The sequence below is a fragment of the Sus scrofa genome, chromosome 4, assembly GCF_054392235.1.
Source record: "Sus scrofa isolate SSC_HxYL_T2T_F1_AM1 chromosome 4, Sscrofa_HxYL_maternal_Yorkshire_Landrace_v2.0, whole genome shotgun sequence".
In the NCBI taxonomy this organism is placed as follows: Eukaryota; Metazoa; Chordata; class Mammalia; order Artiodactyla; family Suidae; genus Sus; species Sus scrofa.
In genome coordinates, this window is record NC_139386.1 from 108,106,718 (window position 1) to 108,119,983 (window position 13,266).

Genomic DNA, 13,266 nt, shown 5'->3' on the forward strand with positions numbered 1-13,266 from the left:
TTGCCTTTGCTTTAGTTCATCCCACCGTCATCTCTTACCTGAAAGGATACAGCAACATCCTAATCAACATTCATGTTGTCCAGCCTCCAGTATAGATAGCACTCTTCCACATGCCTTCCGGCCTACCTACTGCAGTGTTCTTAATGGTAATATAAGAAGCCTAAAATATTTACTGTTTACTATAGGGTCCTTTGCAAAAGTCTGCCAACCCCCAGCCTCGGAGAAAAGTAAAAGTGTTAATGAATAAAATTGCAGACTTAGACCAAAGAGGGCAGCTAAAGACAGAGCTCTGGGATCAGGGAAGGAGACCAAGAAGAGGTGATGTAGAAAGCAAGCAGGAGAACTAAGATTAACGGATGCCAGTGGGAGCGTCCGTCAATCTTAGCTAGTGCACGGAGAAGCATCAGAGATGATAGAAAGAGTTATTATTTTAAAGCACAGTGGAGAAATTCAGAAGATGAGCAGTGAAAAGTCTGCATTATATTTTATGACCAAGAGGTGAGTGAAGACTTAAGGCTCAGATCTGATGTTGCTATGGCTGTGCTGTAGGCTGGCATCTGTAGCTCTGATTGGACCCCTAACCTGGGAACGAACCTCCATATGCCATAGGTGCAGCCCTAAAAAGAAAAAGAAAAAGAAAAAAAAAAAAAAAAGAAATTGACCAATCAAAATGTAAAGAATCTAAAATATTCAAAACAACTTTGGAAAAGAACAAAGTTGGAGGACAAACACCCTGCTTTCAAAACTTATTCTAAATCTGTAGTACTTAAGACAGAATTTCCGTTTCCTAATACAACATTGAAACATTTTATCTGTCATTTGATTTTCTTTTCTCTATTACAAATTCAAATAAAAATTAATCTGTAATAAATTAACACAGGACTAATTGTCCTACCAAACCATATATTATAAATATTTATAACATTTTAAAAGAAACTTTTCATTTTTAAAGTTTTTTTTTTCATTTTTTGTTTTGTTTTCATTTTTTAAAGTTTTATTGAAGTATAGTTGATTTACATTGTTGTGATAATTTCTGCTGTACAATAAAGTGATTCAGTTACACATACACATACATTCATTCTTTTTCAGATTCTTTTCCCATGTAGATTATCACAGAATATTGGGTAGAGTACCCTGTGCTGCAGCAGGTCCCTGTTGGCCAGTCAGTTATATCTTTTTCATTATTATTATTAAAGTAAATTGATTTACTAAATGTTGTGTCAATTTCTGCTGTACAGCAAAGTGACCCAATCATACATAGATATACAGTCCTTTTCTCACATTGTCTTCCATCATGTTCTATTCCAAGACATTGGATGTAATTCCCTGTGATGTACAGCAGGACCTCATTGCTTATCCATTCTAAATGGAAACGTTTGCATCTAACCCCAAACTCCCAGACCATCCCACTCCATCTCCCATCCCACTTGGCAACCACAAGTCTGTTCTCTATGTTTTAATTAAACTGTTTTTTTTTTTTTTAAACTACAATGAGATAATCACTACACTGCCACCAAAATGGTTTAAGTCTAAAAGACTAACAGCACCAAATATGAATGATGTGGAGCACTGGAATGTTCCTACATTGTGAGTTGGAATGTAAATTTGTACAACCACTTTGAAAGAAGTTACGACAGTTTCTTATAAACTAAACATATACCTCATGTGTGGCTGAGCAATTCCACCACTAGGTATTTACCCAAGTGCAATGAAACATGTGCATAAAACCACTTATCCAAGAATGTTCACTGCAGCTTTAGTCATAGCAGCCAGTGATGGCCAGCCCAGGTGGCCATCAGTGGGATGATGATGAACTAAACTATGGTAAATTCTTGTAATGGAATATTTCATAGTCATAAAGGAGAACATAGGTATTACTGATACATAGCAGCATGAAAGAATCTTAAAAACATTATGCTTAGTGAAAGGAGCCTTACATAAGAGAGTTATACAGTATAATTCCATTTATATGAGATTCTAGAGCAGGCAAAACTAATGCATGGCAGAAAAAAATCAAAACAGTATGCGTGTCTGGGGAGAGGAGCATGAGGAAACTTTCTGGGGTGAGGAATATGTTTTATATCTTAGGAGTTTTGCTTATACGAGTGTGTACATGTGTCTGAACAGCAGAAGTACTTAAAATCTGTGCCTTTCATTGAATGCAAAATTTATAGCAAAGAAATGGAATAACATTGAACTTCAGTTAAAGATATGAATGCTGTCTTTGAGGAGAGTTTACTGATGTCTGCAGTTTACTTTGAAATGCAGCAAACAAGTAAGATAGAGGGATGGACAGATTTGTGATAAAGAAGACTTAAGTATAATGTCAGTGACTGTTGCGTGGTTTCTATCCGGTGGTCCCTGTAAAATTCTTTCAACTTGGGTGAATGTTGGGACATTTTCATAATTTTTTTAATGAAAAAACAAGAACTTTTTTCACTTCTGCCACAAATTCAGACTTACCTGAAGAGTGTTCCTTTGTACCAGACTTATGAGGCTATGTAGCCACTGTTTGCTAAGATCTGACTTTAACCCCTCCTCCCCCACACAAGAGAGTCAGTGAATAGCTGCTCTTCCCACACTGTGACATCAGTGGATAGACTTTACCAGAAATTTCAGTGTCAGATCCACTAGTCTTGGCGGTCACACCACTGGAATGGCTTCAGATAGGAGTCAGTGCCAATGGCAGGTAGGGCAGAGCTGAAGACCAACTGTATGAAGTGAAAGCTATGATGTCACCTTTCCATAATTTGGGAGGATGGAGAAAATGAGGGAGGACAGAGAGACGAAAATGCATGTGTAATGAAATCCACCATTGTTTTACACTATGTTGAAAACTGTAAAAGGAGTGGTTATAATTATAAAATAATGAGATGAGATGAAATCAAGGGGTAATGAAACAATCGAATCACGCTCTTCTGATTTCCCTACTTCTCAGATCTTTTCCAGGCCTCTCCACCCAAAGTGATAATAAATTGATGGCTCATATAAATCACTACTCTTTTTCTTCTTTGAGGTTTACTAATAGAACGAAAATGTATTTAAGTCCACTGTTGATTCTGGCTCTAGTAGATGACTTAAGTGCACACATGTGTGAACAATCTTTTCCTCATTTATGTTGTTTTGTGATCCCATGTTCTTGGCTCTGCATTTGTGAATAATTGAGTGAAAGAATTTCTAGCATTCGTAAAATATCATAGCAGCCTTTTTCCAAATTTTTAATTTTCTTCAGTTTTTTTCAAAATCTTTTAGTAGTTTATACTGAGTAATGCAAGTTTACCTAAATAGGTGTATGTTTAGGATATGTCGTAAATAATTGAAAATGAAAAGCTGATCTCTAGAAAAATGACATGGAAAAAGGGGAAGACCCTGCTCTTGGGTTACTCAACAGAGAACTTGGAACTGGGCTTCCACTTCTCTACTTTGAGTAATTTTCTCTTGCTAATGCCTGAAGAATGTGAAGGAGGTAATGGGAGCAAATACAGCAGAGAAATGTGCTTGTCTTTCAAGACTGTGTGCCCGAGATCACTGCCTATTCTTCCCCAACCCAGCCTTCTCTGAACTTACCGTCACCTTACCACATCCGTACATGCAGCATAGTCGAGAGTCCTTTCATAGAATTGTACAACTAAGAGGGACTTTAAAATTCATTTAAGTCTAACTTGCTCATTTTATAAATGAAGAGACTGAGGCCCAGGTTGAAGTACAGTTTGTTTTCTTGTAGAAGGAGGACTATTAGACCATCTAAATAGTATTAAAGTAATAAGTCCAGACACTATTTGTTAATTCTTTCTACACATCCTGAATTCTTCACTTTTCATGTTGGACATTAGTTAGACCCTCTGAATACCATATTGAAGGAGACAGTCCCCACACGGGGGAATTTCGTCTCTTTAAAGACTAAGCTACTCCCGTACAGATTGTTCCTTGTGCAGGAATATGAGTCAACACGGTGTTGTTGGAACCCTTAGGAGGAAGCTGCTTCTCCAGTTTGGGGGGGCGGGGTGCGGTCAATAAAAGCTCCCTCACAGAAGTGAGTTCTGACTGAGCTCTGAAGGACAGTTCTTAGCCAGGCAAAGAATTGAAGAAAGGGGTTTTAGGAGTAAAACAGCGGCGTGTCGTAAGGTCCTCAGGTAAGAAATAGTGGAACACAAATTCCCTGTATAATCCCTTCCAGCTCTGTAATTTTATACCTTTATCCAAGTAGCACAGCTCCTTGCCTGTCATAGGTATCTGTGTGTTTCTTAGGGCCATTCATTGTCTTTAGCACTTTTTGCCTTAAGGAAGTTGTTGTTAGGCTGGCTCCTTTCCTGGAATCTAAGCCCACATCAGAAAGGCCATGTCACCGTTACCCTGTATCACCCATAGCCATGCACAGTGCTTACTTAGCACATAGTGGACTCCCAGTAGATTGTGAGTCCTTGCACAACTGTGTCTCCTAACACATCCTTGGGGTTCTCTGTTCTGCCTCTACAGTATTCTTAAACTCTTTCTAGAATCTCTGAAATCTCCATGTTCCCTCCAAAACTCTTACTAGTTTATCAGCTACCTCTCAGCTGATTGTAGAGCTTCTAATCTGGAATTTTAACTAATTCAGTTCACAGAAGTTTGTATCAATTAGGTATAAAACTGCTGTTCAGAGCTGGCCTCAGGTGTGTAATTAACGGATTGTCTAATTTGATATACATTAATTTCTTTGGTGCTAGCCTGTCTTCCCTGCTAATAACCCTGGTAATATGAAAAGGACAGAAGGTAACGTTAAATGTGAAGCCTTCCGCCCGTCTTTGGTAGTGTAGCCAAAGCAGAATAGCGTCCCAGGCCATAAAACTCATTATGAAGTAGGAGTTATGAAACACATTCATTCATTCTGCTTAAGAATGCATGGTTCTATCTTGCACCATATAAAAGTTTAGACTATTTTATGAGTGTCTGCCAAGTACTAAGGAGGTTACAGGAGTGAATATAAGGAACTACTTATATTCCTACAAAATAGGACTAAAGAGCTATAAATGAGATTGAAACGTAAGGTTATGTGACTTCAATAGAGAGGATACTCTATTTGGAACTGGAAAGGAGAAATCATGATGGAGATGCAACTCTACTGAGTCTGGAAGTTTGGATAAGATTCTGATGGTGATAAGTTGTTTCAGTGTTGTCTCTGTTATACCATGCCTTTTCTCCTAGGTAGGTATGAAAAGAATATGCTGTATTAGGCACCTAGAATATGTGGAACGTCTGGAACAACCACTGAAGAACATGATAGACTGTCAAAGAGAAATTAACAAAGTGATTGGCCTCAGTGACAGGTGCCCATGGTGGCATGTCCCGTGTTTATAATGTACTCAGTTGTATATTTGGAGTGTACAGTGCACCGAGAATTCATAAGCACATGTTACCTTCTGTAAATAAAAGAGGGATAGCAGTAACACCATACCTCCCCCATAGAACTGTTGTATAAGCCATTGGTAAACATGACTAATTATGATTGTCTGTTTGGATAGATGAACAGTTTCTAAGTTCCAGCTATTACCCAGTTCATGCCAGTATTGTTTGCTATCAAAAATTTTCTCTCTTTTTGGAGTTCCCACCATGGCTCAGTGGTTAACAAATCTGACTAGCATCCATGAGGATGCAGGTTTGATCCCTGGCCTTGATCAGGGGTTAAGGATCCAGCGTTACTGTGAGCTGTGGTGTAGGTCGCGGACGCAGCTCAAATCCTGCATTGCTATGGCTGTGGTGCAGGCCAGCAGCTACAGCTCTGATTCAACCCCTAGCCTGGGAACCTCCATATGCCTCAGGTGTGGCCCTAAAAAGCAAAAAAAAAAAAAAAAAAATACAAAGAAAGAAAATAATAAATAAAAGATTTTTCTCTTTTTTTGCAACCAACAAATTTTTCAGACTAGCTTTTATAGAGAGATTGCATGTTGTGAAGTCAAATGAGCAAAGGTGCCTCCATGCCCACAGAAGATTCACTTCAACTGAGAAAGGGATTACCTGCCAAGTGTCAACTGAAAAGTAAATCTCTCAAAAATTGGCAAAACGTTTTCAATCTCATTTGAAAAAATGAAAAGCATTTGTGCGATTTGGAGATGTTAACCGTTTCCAGCGTACCAGTGAATCCGTTATTCCATCAAATAATGAGGTGGTTTGACCCCAGCCCACAGTGAGAAGCATACACAATTGCATCACAACACACTATGCTTAGGAGCGTATAGACAGACCTATAACAGAAACTGAAGCTTCATAAAACAGAGTTCATTCTTAACCACATCCCCTGGAAGTTGTTGCTCTGGTGTGTTTCTTTTTGTTGTTTTTAATGCTGTTCACAATCCAGTAAACTGATGCCCAATTCACTGATACGCTTCAGCCTGCACGTTGAAAAACACTGCTTATTGCAAGATTTTTTTGATATCAACTTCAGTTTTGAAATGGTTTTTATCCAGCATAAATTTTCAAAATCACATTTACATTTCTAACTCTGGCCACTGGCTTAAATTGTTTTTTTTTTTTTCTTCTGTTAATCAGGTATCAACATGGTTTTTTACCACCTTTTCTGTCTCAGGCCTGAAGGACAAAATCCACCATGTGGACAGCCTCCACCAGCTATTTTCTGCCATCTCGCCAGAACAGATCGACTTTCCTCCTTTTGTCCTTGAATATGATGCCAGGGTAAGAAGTACCAGGAATTCTCCCTCACCTGCTGTAGTGTTGTAACTGTTTTATAGAGCAGTGCTTATAAGCACAGCATCTTTTCACCATGAGATGATATTAATGCAGTTAAGGTGTTTTAGTAAATTTGATAGTATCATTTGACATTCTTTTCCTACAGCGAATTTAGGAAAATGCTTGGTTCTGAGAGGGCTTTTCCAAAACCCAGGAAACTTCAGTGGGAGGTATTTCTGCTGTAGGTTTAAAGCCAATCCTTGCTTATATTGTCATTTTTCTACCACCTTTGAGACACACCTCTGCCCAATTTTGTTAAGACCGAATAGCTTTTCATCTTCATAAATAGAGCCTGAAGAATCTGTTAGTGTCCAACGTTTTTCAGCATTAATTATCAGCCAGGTAGCCTATCTTAGTCTCTACTCGACTAAAAGTTTCATTTTGCTAAAAGTTATATAATCTTTGTAAGAGCATCAGCAATGACCTTATTACTTACAGATGCATTTGTGAATATAGTAAACACTAAGGGCTACTCCAAATTTCATCAAAGCTCTATTCCATTGTGTTTAGTCACACTATCACTTAAAAATGAAAACAAAAACAAAAAAGGAACAAGTTTGGCCCGAAAGTTATCAATCTCCTTATTCAGTGTCTTTGTGTATGAATTAGGGAATGTATTTGAAGGTTATATTAAGTTCAAAATGAATTATTCTTCCCTAATTAGTGTAAACCATGTACAAAGTAAATATTCTACAAGACATTTTCTCTGTACCATTTGTCTGATTTTAGTTATGATTTCTGTTTCACTCTATGTGAAGAGCAACGTATTTAGTGTGTTCTAATAGCTAATAAAATTTCATGTTTCGCTTCTGCACAGATGATTTGTAATTCGAGTGACTGGACAATAATAGAAAGATTGGTAAATGTACGGGAAGGGAAAAAGATTATCAGTTTTTATTTCTTGCAGATTGCTAGAGTAGAAAATGAATCCTATTATGTTCTTTGAATTATACATAACTCTTTTTAGTATTTTTTAAAAAATGGATAGCTGGAAATGTGAAAGGCAGTGACGTTTTGATGCCAACAATTTGGAATAATGACTCAATACTGATGTCCGGATTCATTGTTTATTTTCTGGGGTAGAAATATATAAGTTCAGTTGTATTGGTTTGAAAACCCAAAGGGTCGATTTTTAAGCCAACACATTTTCTGTATACTTAAGGGCCTAGAAAGCAGGTTTTCATCAAATATCAACACTACACTCAAGCTTGGTTTTGGTTTTTAGTGTTTTGTGTGCATGGTTTTATCGGGGTTTTTTTGTATTTTATATATCAAATACAGGCCTAATTAATAATGTGGTTAATCAAAATTAAATAACCTATAATCAAACACTTCGGTCACTGGATCATCTTTCCGTAGCAGTATTAGAGCTTTCTAAGATTGAGGTATTAGGCCATCCACATATGAAGGCCAAAGAGAGGAATAAAAAGAGGGAGGAAACAAAGAAGCTATCGGGAGATACGTGGAAAGGGCAGCCAGAGGGCAGATCACTAGATGCTGCTTTATGTGTTATGCTGCAGTACCTTAGCTCCTCTGTGGTCGGTGGGGAGCGTCCTGCTGGGGAGAACCGCCGTTATGTTCCTGTTTAGAAAGATGGTTAAAGAGTGTCAAGCGACAGGCAAGGAGACAAGTAAGAGGTTTTCAGAGAAAGCACCGGGAGAAATGAGACTAAAGCTACCACAGTGGTAGTGATGATGGCAAGGGTTTGAAGATCTCAGAGATATCTAGAAGTCGACATTTTAGGAAATGCAATCCATAGCATTATGGTGACTGAGCAGCCGGCTACTGCCAGGGAATGAAGGAGGAAAGATGCCTAAGGTGACCACCAGAGTTTTAGCTTTAGGAGACTCAGAGAATGGTGTTGCCACCGTCCCTGATAGGCAATTTGAAGGAAAAGCATTGGGGCAGGGGTGGGGCTTGGAGAGAAGAGAGGACAGGTGGTCTGTCCAGTTTGCAGTGCCCTGTGGGACATTGAGGTGGAGGTATGGAAGGTGGTTGGATGTTACCTTGTAAAGAAAACTTTTCCTTTTTGCTAGGAAGAATTAAGAATATGATTAGAGAAGAGGAAATGAGTGTCGAGTTGGTTAATTTTATCATGATGTCGAAGTGTGCCTTGCCCAAAATAGGCTGTTCATTTGGCGAAGGTATGATGTGGTGTTGGTTGTTGGCAAGTTTCAGGAGCTTCTGTGTTTCTGAATCTTAGGGGACTTAGAATAGTGACGAAAGTTTTATAGGTTTAAAGGGAGCTTTGAAGGAAGTTAGAAGGTAATTTTTACCTATCTAGATCAAAATGGTACTGAGACCATTTCAGAAAGGGAGTTAGCATTTTTATAAATACAATCAAAGTAGAGAGTGTACAGATTTACCTGGTAATAGTTCTTCAAAGTTCTGTGATCGTTTCCAGAAATAGAGAAAATATTTTATTGCTTGTCAGTCTTTTCCACACTGTGAGATTAATATAAAAGCGCTTTTTCATAGTATTAAGAATTAGATTTGCCCTTCTTACTTTATCACAATTTAATGTAGATATAAGAAACCTAGAAAAATATTGCAGTGGAATGGAATGGAGAAATTTAAAAGATGGATAGTGAACCATTTCTTTTCAGTTGAACTTCAGAATAGATTTCTCTCTTACGGCATGTGTCTTAAGTACAGCTTCCATGCACATTGAGAATACTGGAGTGATCAGAATAACAGTTTTTTGTTTTTTGTTTGTTTTTTCTTTTTATGGCCGCACCCATGGCATATGGAAGTTCCCAGGCCAGGGATTGAATCTGAGCCACAGCTGTGACCTATGCCACAGTCGCAGCAGTGCCAGATCCTTTCACCCACTAAGCCAGGATGGGGATCCACCCTGCAACTCTATAGTGACCCGAGCTGCTGCAGTCAGATTCTAAACCTACCATGTCACGGTGGGAACTCCTGTATAACAGTTTTTGGTAGGAAATTCTAAAATACAAAAACAAATGTTTTGCATTATTCTTTTCAAAAAGTGTATCCAATCCTTGGATTTGTTTCTACCGTTTTTTTTTTTTTTTTAATCTTTTTGCTGCCTGCTCAGATCTATAATCAGAAAGTAAGTTCTCCTGGATAGTCTCGTTTTCCTGGTTATGGTTCTAGGATCAATTTCTGCTCCAGAGCATTTGCTCTGAAGAATGGCAGAGCTTTTGATTCAGTGACCTGAATAACATTTAACTGCCTACTATGTTTAAGACTGGGGGAATTAATGCTGCATAATAACAGTAATGTAAATAAACCATAAAGCAATGCTGTTTTCATCCTGCCTCTCATTCTCCTTATCTGCTATCCGACATTCATGCTAAGCATTTTTTTTATTTACGGTTTACTGAAAAACAGGTTACTTGTCAAAGAAATACTTTCCTTAATAACAAGAAATGAGGAGTTCCTGTCGTGACTCAGTGGTTAGTGAATCCAACTAGGAATGATGAGGTTGCAGGTTTGATCCCTGGCCTTGCTCAGTGGGTTAAGGATCTGGCGCTGCCGTGAGCTGTGGTATGTATAGGTCGCAGACGCAGCTCAGATCCCGAGTTGCTGTGGCTCAGGTGTAGGCTGGCGGCTATAGCTCCGATTAGACCCCTAGCCTGGGAATCTCCATGTGCCGCAGGAGCGGCGGCCCTAGAAAAGGCAAAAAAAAAAATGAGTCATAAGTCTCATAAATCTGATTTCAGGTCCATCTTACCATAAAGCTAGCTGTCTTGATTTTTATTAAGATAAAGTTAGCCAAAATATAGTCAGAAAATGTCCCCTTACACTGATTCGTCGCTTGCTACCCTTGACATTGAAGTTTGGCATTTATTCTCCATCCTGATCTTGGATGCCCTAAAAATTGTAATTGTTGAAAGCCTTCCCACTCAGGCATGTCATGGAAAAGACTCGTTTCCGCCAGCACAGTTACCGCTATTAAATCCCTCAGTGATCATTTTTGTTTCATAACTCAGAGATTCAGCCCACGGCGAGACATCATAGTCTAATGCAAAAGAACCTGGGCTTTTTAGATTTGGGTAGACGTGGATTTACATTCAGGCTCTTCTGGTTGCCAGTTAGGTGACCTACGTGCAATTATGCCATCTTTGTGATGCTCAGTTTCCTGTTCTGTAAAATGAGGATGTTAACCTGCTTACGGCATCATGTGAGGATATAAAGGAATGATGAAAGAAGAGTGCTGATTAAGTGTCTGGCACATAAGAATGGTAATAGTATTTTTAAATATTATCATCCTGATTCCCACTGCGTGCGTGACGCCAACTCTGATGACAGGCCTGCTCAGGGCCAGGCCAGGCCTGGGCTAGACATTTTCCATCTGCTTTATCGTTGACTTTTATAGTCCCAGTTACAGTGATCATAGTATTTATTGTTCTTGTCTTTTTTTTTTTTTCTTTCTACAGGAAAATGGGCCTTATTATACATCTTATCCCCCATCACCAGATTTGTGACCTGCTGTCTTTCCGTGCTCCTGGTTTCTAAGGACGCCACTTTCTCCACAGATCACTACCTATTGAAGGGATATTCATTTTTGCTGTACAGATCCAGAGAGCCTTTTGTCCCCACCTCTCTGGTATTTTTTTATTGACTGTATATTTTCTGGCACATAAGCACTCTGAAAATGGTAGGCCATTCCGAACTGTACACTTATTTTAAATTTGTATATTTGTATCAAATGAAAATGTTCACTTTTCGAGGGTCCTTAATAGAAATGGGGGAGCAATTTTTGAGTATCTTCAGTTTCCTGAAAGGACACTGGATTCTCCATTAGACAAGCCACAGTGTTGTCCACATCATCTCTTTAACCTTGCACGCTTTCTTTGTGTACTCAAGTGTTTCTGAAAATATATAGAACCACCGTACGCTGACCCGATGCATTGTTTGCTTCAGATCCTGGCATCACATCTTATACAGACCATTTGGTTATGTTAAAAGAGAATTGTCTGGGATCAAGGATATAGAGATGTCACACACATCAAATTAGCGAAATAGGGGTCTCGGACTTTTACTGCACCAGTTAAGACTTAAGATTTCAGGACTGACCTTCCTTGTATTAAATGATTCGTTCAGATTGTCACTGGTCTAGTCTCCACAGTAGGGGAAACAAGAAGACTGTATCTTGAGCCTTTTTGCTATAATTCTAGGTGATTTGGTCTCCTCATTCGACAGGAGTGCACACATTAGAAGCCTTCAGTGGAGGGCAACTGCTAAAGACTCTCTCAGTGAGCTTTAGAGAGCTGCTTTCCCAGAGGCATGAATGATGGGAGGGCATCCTTGCGGTGTGTCTCAAGGCAACGCAGAGTTGCCTACCCCAAGATGAAAGAAGTGTGTTTCAGTGAACAAAATTCCAGACTCCTTTTTGCCACTCAGGCTTTGTTTGTGCCTTAACTTGCTAATGAATAAAATTAGCATTATGCGACCTATCTCACAGAGCTATCCTGAGGGTAGCCCTTAGGAAGGGTTTTGATGACCTTGGATGAAAAGTGCTAGGACTAGAGTTTGTGTGATGGGGTGTCTTCACTTAGCCTTTAAATGATAAGAAATACACTTGAAGGAGTGTTGCAGGGCACTCCTCTTGTCCTTGGCACCTCTTGAGTGATTTCCCTTTTCTGGGGACAAGAGCTGTTAGTGCAAAATCCCAACTGTTAGGACGTCCTTCCTACGCTTGGTCCAGAATTTCTTCTGGCCTACTCCTCCTCCAGTGCTACACTTTAACGAGAGGCAGCTGTTAGCCCTTTTAAACATTACTTCTTGCATGAAGGTCAAACCATTATCATTTCCATCTGGGTGTCTTCATATTCCTTTTGATTCCTCCGTTAACCGCCCATCCCCCTCACCCTGTCATGTATACTGGCAGTTCAGAGAAGAAAAGGTAGAACTCTCCTGTCCCAGTGTGCTCAGGATTGACGCTTCCAAGGATCCCATTCTTGTATTCAAATTAATTCTTCAGCGGGGCGATAAACATTTTTCTTGATTTGGTAGGGAGATCCACCTGTAGTTGTGTTAACCCCATCCTCTATTTTCCCACATAAACAAAAAGGGGCTTTACGTTTCTTAGATAAGCAGTCTTATCTTTCGCATGTAATGGACACATTTGCTTTGTGCCCAGAAGTAATACCACTTGTTCCTTACATATGCTTATTTGTTAAGGACTTCCTATTATGTTCCCTAGGTCATCAGGTCTAGACAGCCAGTCAAATGTTTGATATTAAGCTTCCTCTCAAAACATTCCTCCTTAACCCCTTGAGCCTTAACCTTTAAAAAAAATCTGAAAAAATTAACCTCATCCTCTCCAGTCAATTGTGAGTTCATATTTGAGGTATCCTTTCACTGGGAACAGTTGTAAAAACATGCCAGCTTTTCTTTGTTAAAGGTGGACCTGGCTACCTTCAGTTGGCATCTGGCCTGAATCATTTCCTCTATAAATAATAGAGCATTCAGGCTACTTTGCTATTTGAAAAGAAGCAAATTTGTATGTATAATTTCTTATATATAGGCCATAACGTTGAAAGGATGGCTTCTTGCTATCTTGACACTAGT

General features: G+C 39.1%; 1 protein-coding gene across 19 annotated transcripts in view; it reads left to right on the plus strand.

Moving 5' to 3' along the window:
• Nucleotides 1-13,266, plus strand: part of GDAP2 (ganglioside induced differentiation associated protein 2) — a 234,809-nt gene that overhangs the window by 53,136 nt on the left and 168,407 nt on the right. For 17 of the 19 annotated variants that reach the window (XR_014844355.1, XR_014844356.1, XR_014844348.1 and 14 more), the window contains exons 13-14: nt 6,526-6,669; nt 11,130-11,350. Coding sequence is in view for 2 of the 19 variants with exons in the window: in XM_085023446.1 (XP_084879572.1) it covers nt 6,526-6,669; nt 11,130-11,177 (192 nt within the window). In the remaining 17 variants the exon portion in view is untranslated. Of the gene's footprint in view, nt 1-6,525; nt 6,670-11,129; nt 11,595-13,266 lie in introns of those variants that run through there. The other 2 variants (XM_085023446.1, XM_085023445.1) reach the window with 1 other exon arrangement.